At 42.9% G+C, this 24,908-nt stretch overlaps 1 protein-coding gene across 1 annotated transcript in view; it reads right to left on the bottom strand.

Annotated features, from left to right (window-relative positions):
• Nucleotides 1-5,690: 5,690 nt before the first annotated feature.
• LOC137344332 (synaptotagmin-6-like) overlaps nucleotides 5,691-24,908 on the bottom strand; it is a 156,150-nt gene continuing 136,932 nt past the window's right edge. Inside the window, exons 8-10 of the mRNA XM_068007195.1 lie at nucleotides 14,187-14,358; nucleotides 12,478-12,607; nucleotides 5,691-5,838 (exon numbers count right to left, since the gene is read on the bottom strand). Of these exons, the coding sequence (XP_067863296.1) occupies nucleotides 5,767-5,838; nucleotides 12,478-12,607; nucleotides 14,187-14,358 (374 nt within the window). The 3' untranslated portion in view covers nucleotides 5,691-5,766. The remainder of the gene's footprint in view (nucleotides 5,839-12,477; nucleotides 12,608-14,186; nucleotides 14,359-24,908) is intronic.

Genomic DNA, 24,908 nt, shown 5'->3' with positions numbered 1-24,908 from the left:
TCTCAAGCACACCTCGGAATGTTGTTTCTTCTAAGTGTTTAGTTGGCTAAAAGTCCAACTCTGTACCGTTGTCACAATTAACCTTCTCTTTCATTTCCTCCTACAGTGTTACAGTTACTCAGTCACGCTGAATCTTTCTTCTCACCCCGCAGCATTCTCTCTCTATCAATTTCACTCATTTTGAGCCCAAATCACTCTACCTGCTCATATTTGTAAAGGCTGCACACAGAACAAACTTGTCACATCATCTTTATAAATAGAGACATAGAATACAAAAGCAAGGAAGTTATGCTAAACTTTTATCAATCACTGGTTGGGCCTCAGCTGCGGAATTGTGTCCAATTCTGGGCACCACATTTTAGGAAGGATGTCAAGGCCTCGGAGCGGGTACAGAGGAGATTTACCAGAATGGTACCAGGGATGAGGGGCTTCAGTTATGTGGAGAGACTTGGTCTGCGATTGTTCTCCTCAGAGCAGAAAAGGTTAAGGGGAGATTTAATAGAGATGTTCAAAATTATGAAGGGTTTTGATAGAGTAGATAGGGAGAAACTGTTTACACTAGCCGGACAGTCAATAACCAGACGACCCATTTAAGATAATTGGCAAAAGAACCAGGAGGGAGATGAGGAGAATGTTTTTTACGCAGCAAGTTGTTACGATCTGGAATGTACTGCCTGAAAGGGTCACGGAAGCAGATCAATAGTAATTTTCAAAGGAGAATTGGATATATACTCGAAAAGGAAAAAAAATTGCATGGAAATGGGGAAAGAGCAGGGGAGTGGGACTAATTGGATTGCTCTTTCAAAGAGCCAGCACAGGCAAGATGGGCCAAATGGCCTCCTTCTGTGCTATAAGATTCTATGATTCTATGATCTGCAATTAAGGCATTGCCACACTACCGGATGACACATTCTATAAGCCAAGGACAGCAAGGTGAAATAAGCACCCAGCCTTGGTGACCTCCCAATCCATGACTTTCTACTTGACAGCCAATTAAAACAATAGCTTGAGTTACCTGGCCAGCCAGCATCAATAAGGTTTCAATCAAATTAACAGCAGGAAGAAAAAAAGATTCTGCTGGTGAATAACAATAACAAACCCTCAAAATTGGGACCAAATAATTATAAATATTTCTGTACAAAATAACAACACTGTTGTGAGACAAGTATGATGGTTTTCTGCCCATCCACAGCCAATGGGTTGGAAATCTAGCCCATTGTCTCAGAGTTGTTTTCATCCATGATCAGTGGAAGGTGAAGGTAGAAGTGAAAAGGGAAAAATAACATAAAATGAAATAAAGGAAATTTAAAACCCCATTCACATTACATTTAAATGCTTGACATCCTGAGGTAATCTCCTGGTCATACCCTTTGATTTCAATTAAACCATTTACAATGGTGATGCAAAACTAGCAGGGAAGCTGGATTATTGCCATATAGCTCATCCATAATATGAACACTGCAATCATTGGGTGGATGTTTTTCTGTGCATTCTTGGTTCATCAGTGCACTAAAATACATGGCTTTAACAAAGGCCTGTCCCCAGTATCTCAATGGGCCAAGCATTCTGATATTAGGGAATTAGTTATCAATTCTAATCTTCACATTACGACAATACTACCCCAGTCATTTTAGGTGGGGTGAATGGGGTTGTAGGTGGACTAACTGAGAACTGTGAATCAGTTAAAAATTCTTTCCATATATCTGATTGAGAGCAGCCTTCTGCACAGTTTTAACCACACTCTTGAATTGTAATGAAACCAGTGTTACAGGGAGACCACCTGCGTGTGGTGACACATGATACCAACCCCCCAAAATTCATAAAACAACCTGTAATAGAGATTACCAATAGAAAATACTTGGAGTTCATCCCAAGGATGGTGATTAAAAAAAGTTTCCTCAAGATTCAGTCCCTACCATTTTGTGTTTGGTCTTTCTAAGCAGACACAATTTGCTTAATAAACTGAATGCCGACAGGACTTTTGCATCGTGTTACAGTCAGTACTTATGTTGCAACAATACATCATAATTTTCTACACATTCGGGGGAAACATTGAGAATTATCCAAAGACAAACATCTCATTAAGAACAAACGGGGTTGTGTTAACGGGCACCTGGAAACCTTACAGTCACTCCATGTTAATTCAACCAGTTGAGTTAGTCACTGAAGTAAATCTCATTATGATCTTTTGCTTACAACAAAAATCTGTGGATGGTTGGATTAGTGACGTATGACTGTGTCTTTAGAACTGTGCAAACTAAGCACTCAGCTGGTTTTGTGGCATTGCACTACAGAACACAAAACGGGTCATTGCAATGCATCAGAATGATAGTCAGACACCTCTAATCAACAACAGAGCCTCTACCTCCCGTTCCTTGTTAATTTTAGGTACAAAAGACATGAACTCATAGTGAATCTAGTTTAGCCAGTAGACACGAGTGCTCGGGTCATCAAGATTTTCTTTGGATGGCTTTCAATGAGATGTCTTAAGGGTTCTGAAGAGTCATGGTTTGGTCTGGAGACCCAAATCAAACAGGAAAGACTTCAATGAAATTTGGGTGACTCAGAGCCAAAACTGAATACCAAATGGTCAAGGCTTAGCCAAATCCCAAATGCCCAACTCTCTTCTGAGCTCACTTGATCTCTCAATTTTTCGGTTGTTCAAATAGCAATTTGTGTCAACTTGTTATAACTTTAGATTCTGAAAGGAAAGGTTTGATTGGTAAATTCAACACAGCAGTTTACATACCATTAAATCACCCTCCCTGACATTCTTCCCCACTGGCATCATTATCCTGAAATTCTAGGTTCAAATTTCTACCAATTCCATCTACACCCTCTTGATCTTGGAGACATCTTGTATTGGTTACTGAGAGGTCTGTTACCATAGCAGTATCTGTTTGGCATCACATGCAGACTTTAAGTTAGCTCACTTTCAAATAAAGCAATAGACAAGGCAACCCTTCTGCTACTGTTGATAAAGTGTATGTTTAGAATTTTCACATCTGAAGAAATTAGCAAATTAATGTTGCAAAAAATATTTCCTTATTCATCACCATACTATTCCTTTTAGAAGGGTAAATGGAATGCTTTACCTCTACCTTCATGAGCATGATCAACGCTGCTCCCTAAGGGAAATGAAAGTTCAGCTATCACTCAAGAGCAGGTCTAATTGAGACCCTAACGGATGTCGTTACCAGACTGACCAAGAAGTACCGTTACTATCCCCTTAACTTTTAAAACCATTGAGTTGTGCTATTTGATAAAATAACGATATTGTGCACTGTATGTTAACTATCATAACATGACTGAATTTGTGTAATGCATTATCAAACTGTAGACAGCTGCTGGTAACAAATTAAGTGATGTGTGGAAGTTTGAAATTGGTATTAATGAGTTCTGTTGGTGTAGCAGATAGATCTGCTTGGGCTTCACAAAGTAAAGATATCAATCTATTTAATTATTTATTTTAAACATATTTCAAGAATGAATATTGCTCTCATCAAAGGGAATGCTTGTGATAGAGGATAGACTGCTTTCACTTCTTGTACTCCATGTCACCATTAAGCACTCCAAGTTAGTGACATTACATGGTTAATATAGACCAAAGCTGCCTCTACTTCACCTCAATAGAATCCCTACTGTAACACTGACATTCCCACTTACTATGTCCCATTGTCCTCTGAATGAGAAGATTTAAAGGGAGTTTTCCCCGCTTTGCGGACCCTGGGCACAGCTGCACCTGTCAGGTGTGCACACTGAGAAACTGCATCCTGTAATCTTCCAGTTTCTCAGTAGGCTTTCCCAATTGGTGCAGCTCCATGCCAAGAGCACCAGATCCAAAGGTAAAACATAAACGTAAAAAAAAATGAGGTCCATATTAACCTCCAATGCACATGATACGCGGGTGGAAACAATTTGTATAAACTGCACATTTTAGAAGAGGGTTCCAGTCCAATTTAATAATTTGGTTTCTTAGCTCACTACATGCAAAAGTGACCTTGCCCGCTTTTTTTTATTTGTTCATGCTCGATTATAAACCTGCAGTGTATCCTGAAATGTGAGATTTGGTTTTTGATTCCACTCAAGGAAATTAAGAAAAGAAAACACAAAAACTCACTGCAGAACATCACAAGTCTGTACTGCAAGTAGAACCTGCTTTCTGTAGTGAGGGATGAGAAGCCAGGCCATTTCGAATGTGGATTATAAAATGACACTCAACGTAAGCCAGGGATTGGAGTTGAATGAAGGGCTGGGCGAGGCTGACTTATGGAACTTAATTAAGTTCTTCAGACAAGAAATAGTTTTGGTGAGATAGCGGTAGAGCTGAGGTGGGACTGGATAACAGATTGTGGATTCTCTACTGTATTTTTAAATAGGAGAATCAATATTAATGAGGTAATGACCAATAAATATCTTTTTTAAAGAGGTACATTACATATGAAGCACCATTGGTAGGAACCTAACCATTTGGCATCTTTCAGTTATATCTTTTATTCATATTTTGTCAAACTTCAGAGAAAAAAAGATAAAGATCCAATTTACACCCCTGAAATGTAAGGATTAATACATGAAATCTCTCCCAGTGACGCTTCGCTTCAAAAGATTAATTTTTTTTAAATGCTGGTTTTAAAAATGCACGAAACCAAAACAGAGAGAACATTTTCAATCCAGCTTTCTTGGGCTAGATTCAATCCATAGATCTATAGATTTGAATTCAATGCTTGTGCACTATACCTACCATTCCCCTGGGATAGTGCAGCTTTTAATCTTTAGGACGTTAGCCTTTTTCTCCAATGGCAGGTCGTTGGACTCAACTAAAGTCCTACGGGTTCAAGTCCTGACCGTGGCCAATACAAGCACACCCCAATCTTAATTGGCCAAGTCTCACCACTTAGAACCGAGTGCAGTAGAACATTCCATCTTAGTTGAGCAGAGTGGGAGGGGGGGGGAGTGGACCATACAACACCCTGAAGTATACTTCCAATTAGCTGATTCAACAATTATATCAGGCATGTAGCTAGATTTGTTTATTCATGAGCATCCAACTGTTCATCAATTTCAGTAGCCCACTAAAGCATTTGGTAGTCCAAAACCATGTCTTTTTGCTTTCTTTGTTTAGTACATGGTAAAGCATCATCTTTTAAGCGTGTTTTTGCCAAATGAAAATTAGAGTGATTATTTCGTACAGCAAGGACCTTTTTCACACAATAAAAACACTGAAAATTTAGTTGCCTGATTAATATCTTGGTTGCCTGAGGTTGCTGAAGTATTGCGAGTTTTGATCCATGATAAGTCTACAATTTGGTCTTTTATGGAACTGAGAAACTGAATTGACTGTACAACAAGGAAAATGGCAATGCAAGTTTAAACACAGGCCAGCATCATTCTAGAGGCACCTTACTCAAACCTGTGTATTGGTCTAAGCTGATGATACAGATGAATTAAACTTCACACGCTACCGACAACATTTGGTTCCATTTTCTGTCCCTAGTTCAGAAGACAGTGTCCCCTTGTGCCTCCCCCTTATTTACACCTATAATCTGGCTCCACAATGATAATCCTGTCTCCTTCTCACACAACTTCTGAAAGTCACCCAATTTTTGGATTTGCTTTCTATCCAAGCAAGGACAAGCTATCTCCATGATACCTGTGTCCATTTTGCTGAGTATAATGTACTTTTCCTGTGAGGAAAGAGACTGAACTACTGACGTTACATTATGTTCAGAACACTGAAGGATCCACAGAGTCTCTCTGCAGTGGAATTCACGGTGTTGATGGAGGTTTAGGAGATGGACAGGATCCCTGGCTGTCAAAGCTGGCAGTGCGGCCTTGCCACTGAAAAGAAAAGGTGGAAAAAACTTATGTTACTCTCTTATTGAACAACAACTTGCTTTTATATGATGGCTTTAACATAGAAAAATATCCCAAGGCACCTCACAGACGGTGTATGGAAAATGATTGCTGAGCCAAAGGAGAGATTAGGAGGAATGACCTGAAGCTTTCTCTAGGGTTTTAATGGAGGAAAGTAAGGTGGAAAGATTTAGGGATGTAATGCCAGAGAGTGAGACCTAGTGCAGGTGAAGGCATGACCACCAATAGTGGGGCAAAGAGAGCGAGATGCACAAGAGGCCATAATTAGATTAACAGAGGCTTTGGGGAGGGGGGGCAGGGTAGGTGGGTTGCAGGGCTGGAAGAGGTTCATGAGATGGGGAGCGTGAGGTTAAAGGAGAGTTAAGGACAAGGACAAGAATTTTAAATTGGAGGACTAAGGACCTTGTAGCTCAGTGAAGATGAGGTGACGGGGAAGCAGGGCTTGGTACAAGATAAGCCAGGGGCAGCAGAGTCCAGGACAAACTTGAGCCTAGGGGGGTGGAGTACGGGACGGGGCGCATTATAGAAATTGATTCTGGAGGTGACAAAGGTATGTATGAGGGTTCAGAAGTAGATGGGCTGAGACAGGCAATGTTAAGGAAGTGGAAGTAGGTGGTCTTTGTGATGGAGAAGCTATGGGATCAGGAACTCAGCTCAAGGTTGAACAGGATGCTGAGGTTGCAATCAGTCTCGATGAGCCTGAGACAGTGACCAGGGAGGTGGATGGGGTCAATGGTGAGGGATCAGTGATTGTGGAGGAAGCTGAAGACAGTTTCTTCAGTCTTCCCAATGTTTAACTGAAGGAAGTTTACAGCTCATCCAAGGCTGGAGTCTGATAACACAAAAAGTGGTGTCAAGAGTTCAAAGTCAAAATATCAAGTTTTCATGACAATAATGAACAATAAATTTATGGCTTCCTTTTTGGCATATTTATCATATATTTACATTTCAAGAAACCCTCTGGCATCAGGCACCACAATCAAGTAGTCACTGAAAAACTGTGGCCTCTTGTAATTCTCACTCAGTGCCTGGCTGTAATCCAGGGTACCTGCTTCTCAATGTTACTGAGGCTGAGCAAAGAAATGTGATATTCCACCGGGTGAGTACCAAATGTTATATTTCCGCCTCAGATCAAAGATGGCTGCCACTCACAGCCACCGCTTGATATCTTTCTTTTAAAACAAAAAAAAAGTTACAAGTTAGCATTTAAAAAATAAAGGGTTTATTTGCGTAAAGCCATTGCAGGGACATATTCTGGAGTGTTCCTTTATAAAAGGGCACCGTCACCAAATTAAAGTGGGAGTTTCCAATTCAGTAGGGTTCCTGCCAGAAGTGTTTGGGGCAGGACTTCCAGTCATAGTCATGACCGTACTCCGCCCCTGCTGAACTTTGTGGGGTCAGGCTCATTGTAATTAGAGCGGGTTCCCAACACTGTTGGCACTACATATTGGGAGCTCATCTCTGGTGGGCCAGGAAATCTGGCACTGCTGCACTATTTAAATGGCTGCAGCAGCTTAAAGGGCAGGCCTCCAATTTAAAATCTGGGACCAAGTACTTCAAACAGTGAAACAAAAAGAAGATAGCCTCCCTAAGCGGAGCAGCATGGTACAGAGACCCCAAGCTCTCCGAGCTAACATTTGGGGCAGAGGGAAGTAGGCCAATGAAAGAAAGGGTCCAGGCACAGTGGAAGGGGGTAGTCCTGGCAGTCAGCGCCATTTCTACAAACCCTCGTATGGTAACTCAGTGCCAGAAGAAGCTCAATGACCTCACCAGGGCAGCTAAGGTACGAGGAGGCACTGTCATAAACATGTTTCTCATTTCTAGCCAGCTCGCCCTCACAGTGTTAAACACCACCTAAACTTACCAGTAATTTGCAGGAGGTACCACTATACCCTTCACAATCTCTTCCTTCCCCTGTAAGTGTGCCTTCACTCACTGCCTAAGACAAAGGGAAGCAGTAAAAGCCTCACGATATGTAACAGCTCATTTCCTACACCTATAATCACCCCTCATTGAGGAATGCTTACTGACACCTGACTTGCATTACATACGATGGCAAACAGAGGGCCTTCACACTATTTATTTTATTCTTTAAGGAGAAAATGGCCCAGAACCAATGTCAAAGAACAGTGAAAATGGTGCCCCCCAACCTCCGATCTCTCACTCCACATGAGGGGAAAGCCCTGGAACTCTTGAGCAGGCAAGGAGTGGGAGTCAGGGAGATAGGAGGGGCGGTGGCAGATGCAGGTTGGTTGTACAGTTCATCATCTCATGTCTCTTCAGTTACTGCAGGACACGTATAATCTGTTAGCACTAAAAAATTTGGGAGCGAGCCTTTGGATTAATGGCAGCAATCATGTCCCTGAGTCAGAAGGTGCAGGGTTCGAACCCCGCTCCAGGCAGTTCTGATGAGTGGAGACCGAAGCTCCAGCTCTGAATTCCAGGTTGACATCCAGCAGAATACTCGCGTCTGGGGGTGTGGGTGGCCTCCCCTCTTCGTATAGGTTGTGGGAGCCTGTCAAACCCTCCCGCCATATCGGACTGACCACCCTATCAGCTAGTAAAAAGATGGTTACAGCCATGGAACGAGTGTTCATTTCACGGCCTGTCAGACTGTTAATCAGCCTGAGAATCCTTCCACCACTTCACACTGGGGATAGAGTGTGAAGATATGAAAACAACAACTGAACATTTTGAACCCCTCCTGTCGTACCTTGAATGGCAAGTGGCCATTGTTCCACTTACCTCTCTTCTTTTTGTGTCCTCCTCGGTGTGCCACAGCAACAAGCAGAAGAGGAGCAGCAAGAGCATCTTGGCCCCCTATTTGGGTCCTACTGTCAAGAGTTTACACATGCCCCACCAATCATCCTGTTCCCTCCCAAGCACCAGAACAGAACCACTCGCACTGTGAAGGGGCCATATAAAGGTATATAAGAAAGTAAAAGGTATAGAAGAGGTAAATCCAACCCCATTGAAGTAACATCTTTTATTAAACAAAGTTACATGGAAGAGGAGGGGGAAGTTTGGGCCTTCAGAGGCTGGATTGCTATTTTATTTTAATACAGAAGAAAGTTACAGTTGACCTGAGGAAACACTACTGCTGCTCCGCTCATCCCTCAACTTAAAATGGCAGACTAGGCCCCGATGACATAATTGGAGCCTGATCTACATATTTAAATAGGACCACGTCGGTTTGGGGCGGGTATCCTCGCCGCCTGAAATTTAAAATTGCAGTCGGCCAGGTCAGGACAGGAAATGAGTGAGTTAGACCACCCCACTCCATTTTAACTGCACCCCTGCCTGGTTTCCGCCAATAGGGGTGAGTTAAAATCGAGCCCTAGAAGTGGGTTGGTTGGATTTGACTGAGACTGAATCAAATCAAAGAGAGAGTTATACATGTCGGATCCACCAGCCACACATTCCTCTGAAGTAATTTAGGCTTTGTTGGGCAAGCTTAATGAGCATCACTGAACCTAGTAGATAGTCACTGTACTCAGAAATGAACTCAAAATCTGGTGTGTTTAGTATTTAATTAGAAGGATTTGTTTACTTTATTAAGCTACTCAGTTGGAAATCCATATATGTATGTTTTTCTAATCTAGTCCCACCAAGTGTATTTTTTGATTATTCCCAGATTAGCAGAATTAAGGTAGATTCATTATTCATATTTTTGGGCTACCTGTTACCAAGAAAAAGCCCATTATTAATAAAACCATGCCATATATAGTTTGGAAATGAAACCCATTATGAAGAAAATCAAACGCAAATGTAAAACAATGCAATAAACTTTTTGGAAATGAAGCCCTGGGGTTACATCGAATTACATAGAAATTACAACACACCCAACCGGTCTGTGTTGGAGTTTATCCTCCACACGAGCAGAAATCCTAATCCCATGTCCCTTTATTTCCCTTTCCTTCAACCACGCATCTAACCTACACTTAAATGTTGTCATGATCTCTGCTTCAATCACTAACTCGGGCAGTGCATTCCATAGCCTCACAACCCTCTGTGCAAAATCATAGAATCATAGAAAGTTATGGCACAGAAGGAGGCCATTTGGCCTATCGTATCCTTGCCGGCCGAAAAAGAGCTATCCAGCTTAATCAAAGGCTTCTTCGACAGCACCTCCCAAATCTGTGACCTCTACCACCTAGAAGGACAAGGGCAGCAGGCACATGGGAACAACACCCCTCCAAGTCACACACCATCCCGACTTGGAAATATATCGCCGTTCCTTCCTCGTCGCTGGGTCAAAATCCTGGAACTCTCTTCCTAACAGCACTGTGGGAGAACCTTCATCACACGGACTGCAGCAGTTTAAGAAGGTGGCTCACCACCACCACCTTCTCAAGGGCAATTAGGGATGGGCAATAAATGCTGGCCTTACCAGCGACGCCCACATCCCATGAACGAATAAAAAAAATCCCACTTTCCAGCACTTGGTCCATAGCCCTGTAGGTTACAGCACTTCAAGTGCACATCCAAGTACTTTTTGAATGAGTTGAGGGTTTCTGCCTCTACCACCCTTTCAGGCAGTGAGTTCCAGATCCCCACAATCCTATGGGTGAAAAAATTTCTCCTCCGCTCCCGTTTAATCCTTTTACCAATTACTTTAAATCTATGCCCCCTGATCACTGAGACCTCTGCTAAGGGAAATAGGTCCTCCCTATCCACTCTATCTAGTCCTGTCATAATTTCGTCCACCTCAATTAAATCTCCCCTCACCCTCCTGTGTTCCAAAGAAAACAACCCCAGCCTATCCCATCTTTTCTCACAGCTAAAATTCTCCACCCCTGGCAACATCCTCATACATCTCCTCTTTATCCTCTCTAGTGCAATGACATCTTTCCTGTAATGTGATGACCAGAACTGTACGCACTACTCAAGCTGTGGCCTAACCAATGTTTTATACAGTTCTCGCATAACCTCCCTGCTCATATATTCTATAAATGTTTCTCCTGATCTCCTAACGCTAAATCTTTTACGTTTAATCTTGCATCTATGTTCCCTCGTTCTAGACCCTTCAGTAACTGGGTCAGTTACGGGACTCTGTGAATCCACTGGAAACGAATGAGGCAGACACCTAATTAGAGTCATTGGGGGCAATTTTAACCTAACCTGCCCATCGGGAAGCTGGTTTTATACCCCTTCTGATTTTATTGTCCATTGAAGTCAATGGAAAGTAATGTTAGGTGGGGTATAAAACCAGCATTCCACCTAATCCTGTGGATTTCCCGTTCAGCCAGTTAAGTTAAAATTACCCCCATGTATTCTGATGTGTTACTTGGGGTGTTTGTAACTCTCCTGTTACTTCACATTTACTCAGAGCCAATCTATATACTGAACCAGTATTAGGTGCTTTTAAGTTGCTGCACCAGTTTTGGAAGACTGATTCCTGGCATCGTCCTCTCATTTACTTTTCCACCTGGCGTTGTACGCCAGTCAGAAGCAGAGACCAGTGAATCCAATGGGAGTTAACAAGATCCACAAGGAAGTGGGGCTGTGCTGTCACTAACCAATATCAAACGTGGATCAAGCTGGGGTTCGAATTTAATATCTATTCATACCCAGCCCCCATCTTCATAGCAAATGAGTTGATGTCTTAGAGCAGAACAAGAAATTTAATCTTTCACAATTCACATCAGTAACAACTTTTATTGAGGAACTTAGATAAAGGCCCAAGGCCTGTAAAGTATGACACCACCAAAGTTGAACAAAAAGTAGGAGAGAACATGAGATAAATCAAGTAGTGGTTGGATGATGCCACGCTTGGGTTTTAAAAGCTGGAGAGAGCAGGGGATTGGGAAGATGGAAGGAGATAAGGAGCTCCACAGTTTTGAGGTCTCAAGAACAAAAGGGTGAGAGTCAGAGATGATGCACTGTCACAATTTCAAGATTGTGAGGATCAGTGTGTAGGACAGGGTATTCAGTGCCTCGGAAATACAAGGGAGAGGAAAGCTCAGAGCAGTGCTGTCTACAGTAGTATCATTAAAAGTGAGAGAAGAGAAAAATTGTGATGGAGTGAGAGTTTGAAGGCTAGGTGAGAGAAGGATCGCTCTTCGGCCAACCAACTTCTCTTGTACTCTTTCCGGAGGTGAGAGACAGACATTCGGCGAGCCTCCCAGGTAGGAGAGCAGAATTGAAGTCTTGGAAGGATTCAGACTTTATAGAGAGTTAGAATTTCTGGGGAAAACAAGGGGGGTAATTTTCACCTTCAACACTTGGGTGGTAATCTGATTGAGCAGATCAACCACCCATTGTATAATCTATCAAATTTTCAACCGGCAGATTCCTGCCCAGGTGGTGATGGTAAAAATGACCCCTGACGTATTTACATAGAATATTCTCTACTACCTCTTTGGAACATACACAAAAACAGCCCTTTTGGACACAACACTCATTAGAACTCATTAGATTTGACCATAACATGTAGATTTATCATTTCTACGATAGTATTTCAGGAATCAATATTTATTACTTGTTGGTATTCAACTGTAAGACTATGTATAAAGGATAATGATTTAATATCACTGAAACGTATACTGTCATTGGCATGCATGTTTTGTACATTTACTACAAAGCAGCCTGAAGTCCTCTTACCTCCACCAACGGGTGCCAATGTGCAATTGGCTTGCGCGGGTATGCCAGCATTTCATTCCAGTGGTCCCTCCCCAGGCCTTCAGCGTTGATGCCCACACGACACACTCCAATGATCTCATTATGCCCAACACTGACCATCATGAAGGGAAAGAAACACTTATTAAAAATGTATTCCTTTATGCACATTCCACTATCCACAGTAGCAGATATGGACCAAACCTTACCCATGCCAAGAATGAAAGACAGACCTCCTCCGAAGGCTCAGTGTATAATTGGCTGCCCAATGTGGAAGTGGCTCTTAGAAACTGGGAAGGCTCATAGTTTGAGCACCGGTCTGTGGTGAGTTAGCGGACCTCAAGCAGAGCAGCAGTAGAGTAGACATTAGCGTCAGTACCCCTGGACTAAGAAGGTGTAGAATTAGCCTACTCCTCTCGGAATACTCTTACTCCTGGTCGCTACCCAGTAGACTGAGCTGGAAAGTCTGTGGATGTTTGTTGAGGAGAGGAGCGGTCTCAACTGCTTATATGCACAATCTGGCATCACAACTGAAGAATGGCATTTGCCTGATGTACTAGAGAGGAGCCAACACATGTGTAACTGCACCCAACATGAGTCAGTGCCCTCAAGAGCGGAGGAGGGAAATTTGAAGGGAAAAAAAACCCAAATGAACTGCTTTTCATGATACATTTTTTTTACAATAAACTAACTTCATGGTCTGTGCCACTTAGGACATTAATAAGCTTTGGTGATAAAGATTCCAAGCGGACATTTTGTATACAATTGTTCAGCACATTCATGCTACACTATTAGTTCCTGACTATGAGTGAACAGGGGAAGAGCTGATATTCAGGAATGTGATTGTTAAAGTTCAGGCTTTCTTCAATGACTTTTACTGCTGCAAATGGCTTGCTAACTGTTTCTATAACCAGGTTACATCTCCTGTGAACTAATACCTGCGTCTTTTACTTGCTGCCATATCGATTTAGTATACCCCAAGTCTAACATTCCCTTTACATTCAAAAAGGAATTGGATATATACTTGAAAAGGAAAAAAAAAATCAGGGCTATGGGGAAAGAGCAGGGGATGGGACTAATTGGATAGCTCTTTTACAGAGCCAGCATAGGCATGATAGGCTGAATGGTCTCCTTCTGAACTGTGATTCTATGAACATTAACCTCAATCAAGGTTAACTGCTTACTGGAGAACACATAGGATGTCCCTTACATTTCCTGTCAATTCAGAAGGCATAAGGGAGCAATCAGGGTAGAGAGGGGAAGCGATCGGGGAGGGAGGGGGCAATCGAGAGAGAGGGGGCAATCAGGAGACAGGGAAGGCGATAGGGAGGGAGGGTGCAATCGGGAGAGAGAAAAGGCCATCGGGAGGGAGAGGGACGATCGGCAGGGGGCCAAGTGCGGGCCAGCAACAGTCTCCGACACTGCAGTGGAGCCGGGAGATGCAATGGTCTATGCCTCAACCAGTCAGTATATAGGATATGATTGCGAGCGCAATGCACAGTATTGGCCGATAGTTTGTGGTGAATTTTACTTTCAATGCAATGAATGGCCAAAATAATAAATTGCTCAAAGAATTATTTCTTCATCTGATCCCCAGTGTCCCACAATGTAGAATAAAAACTTAAATGAGGGATTTGAAGTGGGATCTCATGTCTTGTGGAGCCAGTCAGTACTACATGGGCTCTGGTACTCACCGATCATAGTCCATGACTGAGATCAGCAGGCTGACCTGGTCCATGTTCTCTGGAGGAATGTCGAAGATAATTGCCTCATTGTACGTAGGATTTAGTGTGTTTTTCTTTATTGTTGTTTTCTTCTTTTTTAACCTTCGTCCTTCACACAGCAAAGACACCTTAACATATGGATCTAGAAAAGAAAGCGGAGGCTTTATACACCATGCCAGTGGTATCTATGGCTTCTAAAGAATCCAAGCCAGACTTGCCCCAGTGAGAGGCAGCAATGTTGCTCTTCCTTCCCACAGCCCAGTGAAGTGCTAGGATGACTCGGATTCATTCATCTCCATTTCACTATTGAAAAGAACCCAAGTATCACCAAAAGCGATCTGTTGCGTGGGTTGGTTTACCAAAGTGGCTACAGTTGAATTTTAGGTCATTTGCTACTTTTCGGCAGCAGAAACCTCAAAGTAAAATCTGTTAAACCTTTTATGATATGGTATCTTTTGACATACTAGGGTAAATTCTGCTAGGCTTTGCTCCCAATAAGGCTGTCAAACACCACTTCTTTGAGTAATCCTCAGTACCTGCAGTGGGGGTGGGAGGCAGGGGGGCCTTATTTACCTCAAAGTGTGACTACCAAAGTCAGGGCTGCCAGAAGCAGCACTGCTGAAAAGTGGGATTGAGAAGATAAAAGACAATGTTGTGATTTGAGAAGAATTGAGTAGAGTGATTACTCCCTGCACTAGTGTTCGTAAATAGTTCACAGCAGTTTGCATCTTCCTGCTTTATATTCGCTGGCCTGTTGACTACCATCAGTGAACGGAGGAAAGTATACTCCATTATTAAGGGAAATCATTTGTTAGCATTCTAATCCTTTCAGGAACTGGGACTTTTTATCCAAAGTTGTGGTAATTGGGCAGCAAATTGTGTTACCTGCATAAAGAGTGCAGAGATCAGTGCACCCAATTTATGGTGCTCCTAATTTTCTGGTCATTGAAATGAATTACCAGAAAATCAAGACCTCAGTGAATCGTATGTACTGACCTCCACATCCGATTGATCAATCCGTGCTCCTGGTGAGTGAAGATCCATACCGGGAGCCTCACCTCACAACATACGTAAGGAAAATGATTTGGTACAAATGACATTCTACAATAAACCCCATGAATTTCAAGGAGAGTATTGGAGTAGTTGAGTCTGGGGGTGACGTAAGTTGAATAAGACGAGTTTCAGTGGCGGAGTAGCTGAGTTAGGATCAAAGGCAGGTAAAGTTGATATCTTATATATTTCCATGAGGTCCCCTTTCGATCATCTTTCAGGTTGAGGAGCCCGAATTTCGCCAGTCTCTCCTCATAATTGAGTCTTCTTATCCGAGGGGGGTCTTGGGATTCTACTGATTTTCATAATCCGCTTGAAATCATAATTTATAACATCAGCAGAACCCCTTGCTTGACTTATAATTTGATACAAGAACAGGTGTTTACTCCTCATCACTCTCTCTGTCCTCATAAAAAGTTAAGCTGACCCAGGCCATTTTGAAAATATCGAACATCAATCAACTCAGCATCCTCTGAGTGCTGGTATTAAACAGACAGGCTGCTGGTTCCAAGATATTGATTTGTATAAGCCATCTGTTTATTTACATGCTTGAACTAAAAACTTAATTTTGCTGCACATTATGCTGTGTTAATAGGACTAATTAACTTAATTTGATGGGATGCAGTTTTACAGAGTAATAGATGAGGAAACCAAAAATCAGTTAAGGTTCATCTTCTCCTCAGTTTCCTCTCTTAAGCCTCCTTATTTCTGCACATCTATTCACAGGCCTTGTGAGTACGTACTTTGGGCAAGGAGAGAACATGAAAGGGAGAACTGCTCAGACCGCAGCCATCAGACAGAGGCTCGGCTGCTGGGCTGCCCTGTCATTTACCTGCAGTCTTATGCCTGCAGATGGGGCTTGCTTTCTCTTCATTTTGTCAGTCCTTTCAGCTTTGGAAAAGGCTGCTCATGAGTGAGATATCTTTTGAGCATTTCTAAATTTCATGAATTTTTCTCCTCCTGTTCTGACAATTCCCTTTAACTGACCCCATTCTTATAAATTTCACTGATCCCACCACTAGTATAGTCCCATACATCCTGATGTGTTTGCTTTGTTAACTGTGGCTTTGCAATGGCTCACAGATGCTATTATCACTCCCAGATCTCTTTAAGCATCTCCGCTAGAAAGCTTAACCCCATTATTAATATGCCCCACACCTTCTCTTCTAATACTTAAATCATGCACTTATCTGTATTGATTTTCATCTGCCACAGTTCTGCCCACTTGCAAACTTTGTCTAGGTCCTTCTGTTCTTCCTTGGCTGTTTCATCAGACTCAACTGCCAACTCCCCAGCACCATGCTCGGTTTAGCATCATCAATGAATCTGACTAACTTTCATTGCACTTCTGGAGCAAAACAGTAGAGACCACAGCACCGATCTTTAGGGTACACCACTCATTACGATCCTCCAACTAGTACTCACTGCTTCCTAGAAGGATTAGAGGGGAGTTGAGGAGAATGTTTTTCACCCAGAGGGTGGTGAGGGTCTGGAACTCACTGCCTGAAAGGGTGGTAGAGGCAGAAACCCTCATCACATTTAAAGGGTACTTGGATGTGTACTTGAGGTGCCGTAATCTACAAGGCTATGGACCAAGAGCTGGAAAGTGGGATTAGGCTGGATGGCCCTTTCTCGGCCGGCACAGACACAATGGGCCGAATGGCCTCCTTCTGTGCCATAAATTTCTACGATTCTATGATTCCTCTCAGCCAATTCCTCATCATCTCCATGTTTTACCCAGGACACCCAATGCGTAATGGTGGCAAAACTTTACTGAAGTCTTTTTGGAAGCATAGATACCCTACATCACAGGCCATCGACCTGAAATGTTAACTCTGTTTCTCTCTCCGCAGATGCTGAGTGTTTCCAGCATTTTTATGTCATTAAGAAGCAGATTACCTGGTCATCTCATTACTCTTTGTTGGGACCTTGCTGTGCGCAAATTGGCTGCTGCATTTCTCTACATTGCAACAGTGACTACACTCCAAAAAGTACTTCATTGGCTGTGAACCACTTTGGGACGTCTTCAGGTCATGAAAGGTATTATATAAATGTAAGCTCTTTCTTTCACTGCTTTATCAACGTATGCATCATTCAATCCAGTCTCTGCTTACAGAAGAAAAATAAAATCCCACTCAGCAAATACTGATCGCTTACTGCACTTTTTCCCCCAGGGATGGATAAAAAGTGTCAGACAGCATCATGAGAAGAACAAACACAGAATGCTAATGACAATTTTATACTTTCTAGGGATTGCAGGTAAGAACTGCTTTATGTAATCAGTATTAGTGCCTTTCCGAGTGAGGATTCCCATAAATAATGAATTGGAGTGAGAGAGCGATGTTACACCAGTCAGACCGTGTACATTATAAAGTGGGAAATGTTATTTAGAAATATAAGGGGCTAATCTGCCATCCCATCGGGAATCCAGACTCACAGGAAACGCAGGCTGGAGGTAGGAATTCAATATTGTAGTCCTGATTCTCTGACTGGTGCTCCCTGTGAACGCAGGATTGCAACGAGTTCACTGATCAGTCTAAATGTACACAGTAAATCAGCACTAATCTGAACACTTCTGGTCAATAAAAATCAGCAGCCTGAACAAGGGTGTTGCTTTCAAAAGAACATATCCTATTGGTATTGGAGGGATATTGGAACAAGAGTTTTCTTATTGAAATAAACTCAGGCACAGTACATTTTGAGTGTAATGCTGTAGTTGCAAAATGACTATCAAGCTGGAGAGAGGAGGGGTGGGAATGGGAGAGAGGAGAGAGGGGGAATGGAGAGGGTCCTGTTTAGTGGGCTGCATCTCTGCCTGGGAAATTCTCCCACTGCGGAGGGGGTGGGTCCAATGTTATTGGGGGCGATTTTCAACTGCCGCCTGCCCATTTCTCACCATGTCTGGGTCTGTTGTACACTACTTGATAGAGATTGATTGCTATGATTAGTCAATAACTCCATTATCGCTGTATCCTGCGACTAACAGGATGGTAGAAGGAGAATTAGATGGATCTTGGACTTCTATCGTCTAGCAATTCCTACGTTCCTATGAAAAATGGCGGCTCAGCAGTTGAAAATTAGGTATGCCCAAGGCCCGCCTGATGCAATTTTCAGGCGGGCCTCCAAATGGGCGAATAGCAAGCCCACTTATTTTGGGCGGGAGGCTGTTTAAACATGCAAATCGATGTCCTATGACGTTGCAGGACCCCCAATTGCAATTTTTGGAGTACAAATTTGTAACAGGCAGTGAGCAGCCTAACCAGCAGACCTTAAAGGGACCGCTGATGGCCTCTCCACAAAAGGGCCGCAAACTTATAGGACCAGGAGGAGCAGAAGTGCCTATCACCAGGATCAGCTTATCTCCCCCCCACACCCCCCAAACCCAACCTGTTTGGCTCAGTGTAGGAGCCGGCCAATTTTCCACTCACTCTGTTTGGCACCCGCATCTCACCGGCTACATTCAAATCAGGCTCGAACCAGAAAACGGCTCGGGCCTGCCGACATCGGCATGACTACTCCGCTAACTTCACACCCATTGTGGGTGGAAGTCGAAAATTCCTCTCTTCCCCTCCCCATTATCAGTTAAGGACAGTAAATCAATAACCTGAGCTTTGGTCCTGACCATTATGGGTTAATGCCATTGTATTACATGTGTGTGTACACACAATCAAGTTGATCTCACACATCATTGTTCATAAGCGTTCTGGGACCTGAAGCAAGGTTGTGCTACTACAGTGAAATCTGGCCTGTCCCTGCATGGCTCAGGTACTCCCTGTGGGAAGTAATCCAAATAGGTACTTTCTCAGGTCAATTATCGAGCAATTGTTGCTTGTAAATTCCCAGCTCCTGCTCCTGAGGGAGCAGGGTACCAAAGTCACAAAAAAGGGAGGAAATGACTGGCATTCCTCCTCTTCCCTTCATACCCACTGTAGAAAAGAAAATCGGGCGAGATGTAAAATGGGCAGCTGATTTGATAAAAGTTAAAATAACTCCCAGGCGATCTTGACAAATGACAGTATTCGTGTGCAGCAGGTTTAGAGGGAGGGGGGATCTATTGGACCAAGGCAGAAAAGAGGGGGAGGCTAGATGGGAGGGGAGGAACTGGGAAGAGGGATGGGAAGTACAGGAATGGGGAATAGGGAGTGGCAGAGCAGGAAGGGGGCAGGGAGAGTGTGTGGAAAGAAGGGGACAGGAGTGGTATGGGAGAGAATAGGAGAGAGGAGGGGGTGAGAATGGGAGAGGGGAAAGAGGGGGAAAGGAGTTTAGTGGACTGCACTTCTGCCTGGGAAATCCAGGTGGAGGGTCCTATGACTGCAAAATGTAGCGTCTGAGGGGGGAGGGGATGAGGTCAGGGTAATTCAGTTAGTGGAGGAAGGGTCGAAGGCATGGGAAAGGCAGTCAAAGGGGAGGGGCTGCAGTGGAAGAGAATTCAGGTCAGCAGTGGAGAATCGAAGCATGGGAAAATACAAGTGGAAAAGGGATAATCAGTTTGGAGAGAAGGACTAACAACTGCTTCCAAATTCAATGAGTGGGAGAGTTCAGGATAATTAGAGTGGGACTGTCACAATAACATGGGGTCACATAACATTAGCCTCACATACAGGTGCAAATCATTGGAATGTTGCGACCTACCAATATATTAATAAATTTTGTGCATGAAGACTTATTAGTTATTGAATAATGATTTTAATGTTTGTAGGTTTTATTTCTGGAGAACGTGATATTCGAGAAATATAAGTAAGCTTTTTTTACTGTTTATCTGAACAGAGAAAGGTAATTCCGATTCTCATCATGTAGCAACACATTTTGGGGCTAATAGCTCTTTTAACAAACACTGTTTAATGACAGTGCAAATAATTCTTGGTTCATTAGCTTCAACCCACCCACTGAACAGTCATTATTCACGTGTGCCCTTTTCATTCTATCAGGTTAATTTCCCCAGACAAAACTGAAAGATAATTTAATGGTTTGTAACAATGATTGAAATTAGTCTAGGCAAAATTATCAGTGCATGTGGAATTGTTGAAGATTTTTGATTTAAAAGAAATGTCAACACTGTTTTCGATTTGTTTGAGTGAACGTTGAACTCATTGAGGTGCAGCTAGGGAGTGCAACATTTTACCCACTTCTGCCACCCAGTGCCAGTACCGGGCACTCTCGGGTCAGGCATCCATCAGCCGAGTCAAGTTTTTAAAAATATCTGCCCAACAATAGGGATGAAATGACCTCAGCCATATCTGCAATGAATTTGTGATCACATTTGTAGGAATTTGTGGTGTATTTTAGCCCAGTCATTAACTCAAGGTAAATAGGGCTAATTGTAACTTTGGGCGATGGTGTATTGGACTGGAGTATTGTGTCCAATTCTGGGCAACACACTTCAGGAAGGATGTGAAGACCTTAGAGAGGGTGCAGAAAAGATTTACTAGAGTGGTTCCAGGGATGAGGGACTTCAGCTACGTGGATAGATTGGAGAAGCTGGGGTTGTTCTTCTTAGAGCAAAGAAAGTTGAGAGGAGATTTGATAGAATTGTTCAAAATCATGACGGGTTTAGATAAAGTAAATAAAGAGAAACTGTTCCCATTGGCAGAAGGGTCAGAACCAGAGGACATTGGCAAAAGAACCAAAGGAGACATGAGGAAAAACTTTTTTATGCAGCGAGATGTTAAGATCTGGAATGCGCTGCCTGAAAAGGTGGTGGAAGCAGATTTAATTGTGGCTTTCAAAAAGGATTTGGATAAATACTTGTAGGGAAAAAATTTGCAGGACCAAGAGGAAAGAGCGGGGGAATGGGACTAACTGGATTGCTCTTACAAAGAGCTGGCATGGGCTCAATAGGCCAAATGGCCTCCTGTGCTGTAACCATTCTATGATTCTACGGTGTAAAATGGGCGATATCGAATTCGCTGGCCCTTATATACCATGCCCGATTTTCCTTTCCAGTGAAGTCAATACAATGGAAAACCAGGCGGTGTGTATAATGCACGGTTAATGCAGTAATGCCTGTTTTGTGCCATCGCCCAAAATTGAAATTATCCCCAACAGGTTTACAAATACATTAACATAGTGCACAAAGGAATTTGACAGGAACTTGTAACAAATTTTGCTGAGAGCAATTTCACCTCCAATATCCTCCAGCTCCAACCTCAGTACAGCACACCCTACATTATTAATGTGAATTTTTGAACTTCCTGTACTAGGTATCTCTTGAACGATCTGAGTGAGATTATTAATGTAAGGGCACTGTAGTGCTCTGGGCGTCACTAGGAACTTTGTTGAGAACAAATTCATATCCCACTTGCATTTAATGATTTCTTGGGAGGAAGCACAGGAGGAGGGTGACGAGCCCTGTTTTTCAAGTTATGTACTCTCCCTTCCCTTTATTGGCACTCCCTGTGCCTCGCATCATTAATAGTTAAGGCCTGTTGCTGAGGCCTCCAAACAACCCACTTAGACGTCTGTACAAGAGCCCAGCAATGACTCCTTCACCTCAATTCCCTTCCCTTCTCTGTGTCATTGATCTTCTTGTTCTGCCATATAATGAAAGAAAACAAAGAAATAGGCTGAACTACACAAAGTTATATTGAAACATTGACTACAGCTGTTTATATGTGTTCTAAATGGAATCGGTGGGCTATGATATGGTGGACTTGCTTGCTGAGAAGAGAATGAGGTGAGAAGAAAATAGCCAAGATTCCCACCTGTACTGATTGCCTTATGCAGAAATGGAAATGTCAATCTGCCACCGTCTACTGGCATGGGGACTAAACTCTTCGAAAAGGAGTTCCTGCTTTATTTTGTATTTTGGACCTGAAGGTGAACGGATAGTTCTCTTCATCCTTGGACCACTGAATCTGGACAAAACCCCACATCGGGCTGTAATCTATCCCACTGGCCTTTTTATTCTGTCATCAATGGGGTGATTACGTAGGAATACGCCTTATGGCTGTCCTGCAGATCTTGGTGTGGATTTGACACCAGCTTCACAATAACCGGCAGTAGGGGTTTCTGTTGCCAGGCCTACGGCACTCTCTGCTTACACACGTGCGCAGATCTGCACTCACCAGAGTCGGACGACCAGTTACCTGTTTAATGCCTGGCATCAGCTAACAGAATGCTTGGCTCTTCAATAACCTCAAAGAGCTGAAGAATGATGCTCAAAAATTCCTGCAGCATTGATTGCAGTTATCTTCTGCCAGTGCCAATCTGAGCAATAGGGGACTACCATTCACCTTTTACCAGAATCCAATGCAGTTTATTGACTTCACTGTCCAATTTTAACATCTTTTTTGGGTTGCACTGAATTTGCAATGCAGCAAAGCACATTTCCTTATAGCTGTCACTCAGGTTTAATTTGTAGAATGCTAACAATATTTTCTGCCCCTTTTAGAATAGAATATTTTCTATTCTACTACCACCAAAATATCCTTTTATATAAGAAAGAACTTGCATTTATATGGAGCCTTTCACAACCTCAAAATGTCCCTAAGCACTTTACAGCCAATGAAATACTTTTGAAGTGTAGCCACTGTTGCAATTAAGGGACGTGTGGCAGCCAATTTGCACAGAACAAGGTCCCACAAACATCGATGAGATAATGACAAGATAATCTGTTTTTTAGTGATGTTGGTTGAGGGATAAATATTAGCAAGACAGTTCCTCAGTTTAAAATCTCATCCGAAAGGTGGCACATCTGACATCGCAGCACTCCCTCAGTACTGCATTGGAGCGTCATCCTAGATTTTGTGTTCAAGTCTTTGGAGTGGGAATGTGAACCCACATCCTTCTGATTCAGAGACGAGAGTGCTACCACTGAGCCACAGCTGACACCTATGCCATTATACTACAGCTTTGAAACTGATACCTGCTCAGAGCAATTCCGTTATAATGCAAGCTCCACATTGCTCCCCAGGCAGGGGAAACAGAATTCTGCACACAAATTCCAGTTATATTTGCACTGGATATTCTCTCAGGTTCAGCATCACTGGCCTCTCCTGTAAGTGGACTCTATGTCCTCCACGATCAGGAGTTTACCTTTTGTCATCCAGTATCTAGTCATACGATGATGTGACTTGGGAGCTGGGAACAATGAAACCTCACTGTATATACTAGACACTGGAATCTTTCATGTCCCCCCCCTCGATCCCACCTCACACACCACCCTGAAATCCACCCAAAAGACCATTCCTTGTGTGTGAATAAAGACAGCGAGTGCAGGCAGGCCTTTTACATGTGGGGGTGGGGGCACTTCCCAGCAGGGGCCACTGGAGTGGGCCACACCCAAGGAGTTAAAATCGACCCCTTTGTTTCTGCACGGAAGATTATATTATAGACTGCAGTTTGTACCCATATTAAAGAGAGATTTAATTCTAAAGAATTGCATTTTGCTAAAGGACTGGCTAAAAGAAATCCTCAAAACTGTAAAACAGTCAACTGAAAAGGACAAGGTTGTTGGGTAAGGGGTCACAAATGAGACGGCAGGGCAGTGAGCTGGTGAGTGAGGAGATGTTTGAGGAGGGAAAGTCCTGTCATCCACTGCTCGTTTCATAGTTTGTGTTATTTCAGTTTCCTTCCCCCGACCCTATCCGTTTTAATGAATATTTAAACCATCATCGTTGTGCAGCTCATTCTCTCTTTAAGGATGTTTGGTTCACAGCTCGAACAATCTGGAACACTTTCCTCTGGGTGCACTGCAGAGATTTAACCCAAAAAATGTCAGCATGGTGCACCACACCCCGGTTTAGGACAGCGAGACTCACAGGGATGCGTTGCAGTATTGAGAGGAGTGTCGACAGCTAAACAATTCCTCCTGTTGGCAGGCAGGATACTCCGAGATTGACTTCAATCAGTGACTGACCCGATAGAGGCAGCACTCACAGCTGGGAAGCTTTCCACTCCTGACACAGATGCCAACATGGGTGCGTTGTGACTCTCACTGCCCCACTGCAGTGATTAAAGGCTCAGGAAGCTTCCGTTCTCAGCAGGAGCTGGGACAGGAACTGTAGGCTTCATCCCTTTCACAAGAGAGAAATGACTCAACAGATGACACACTGTACGTCAGTTCAATAAATATGACGAGGGTGTTTCTAAGTGTGCACTTGATATACATGACTCATCCACACACAGGGAAAGCTTGACCTTAGTCATTTGGTGTTGAGGCCTGAGGTTCATTAATTCAAACCCAGGTAGTCTTAGAAACAAAAGTTTGAGGCATGTGTTTAAAAATCAAAAACAAACAAACCAAAATGACACCATTAGATTTTATGGGGAATGTTTGGGAGGGAAGAATTCCCGCATCCAGTTGGTGCAGGAAAATTGTAAAATATGTTTATAAAGAATGTGTTTACGATCTTACTATACTTTGATAACCATAGAAAGCCTTCTCTACCAGTAGTAGTCTATGTGGGCATTATATAAATGATTAGCTCTCTTCCTGGCAGCTGGCCCCATTATACCTCTGGCTTAGTGTCAGGAAGTTGAACAATCTCCTCTTATCAAAGAAAGATTGTTGGCATTAATAATTTAAAAAGTTAACTTTCAATAATTAAAATGGCGACAGTGGCTTTTTAAAAAAACTGCGAGTCAGTTAGTCCACCTCATTTAGTAAAATAAAAGGGAGTAACTGCAAATCCTGGAAATCTG

This window comes from Heptranchias perlo, chromosome 27 (genome assembly GCF_035084215.1).
Source record: "Heptranchias perlo isolate sHepPer1 chromosome 27, sHepPer1.hap1, whole genome shotgun sequence".
Taxonomy (NCBI): Eukaryota; Metazoa; Chordata; class Chondrichthyes; order Hexanchiformes; family Hexanchidae; genus Heptranchias; species Heptranchias perlo.
Note: the sequence above shows the minus strand (reverse complement) of the source record. Positions and strands in the feature narration are given on the sequence as shown.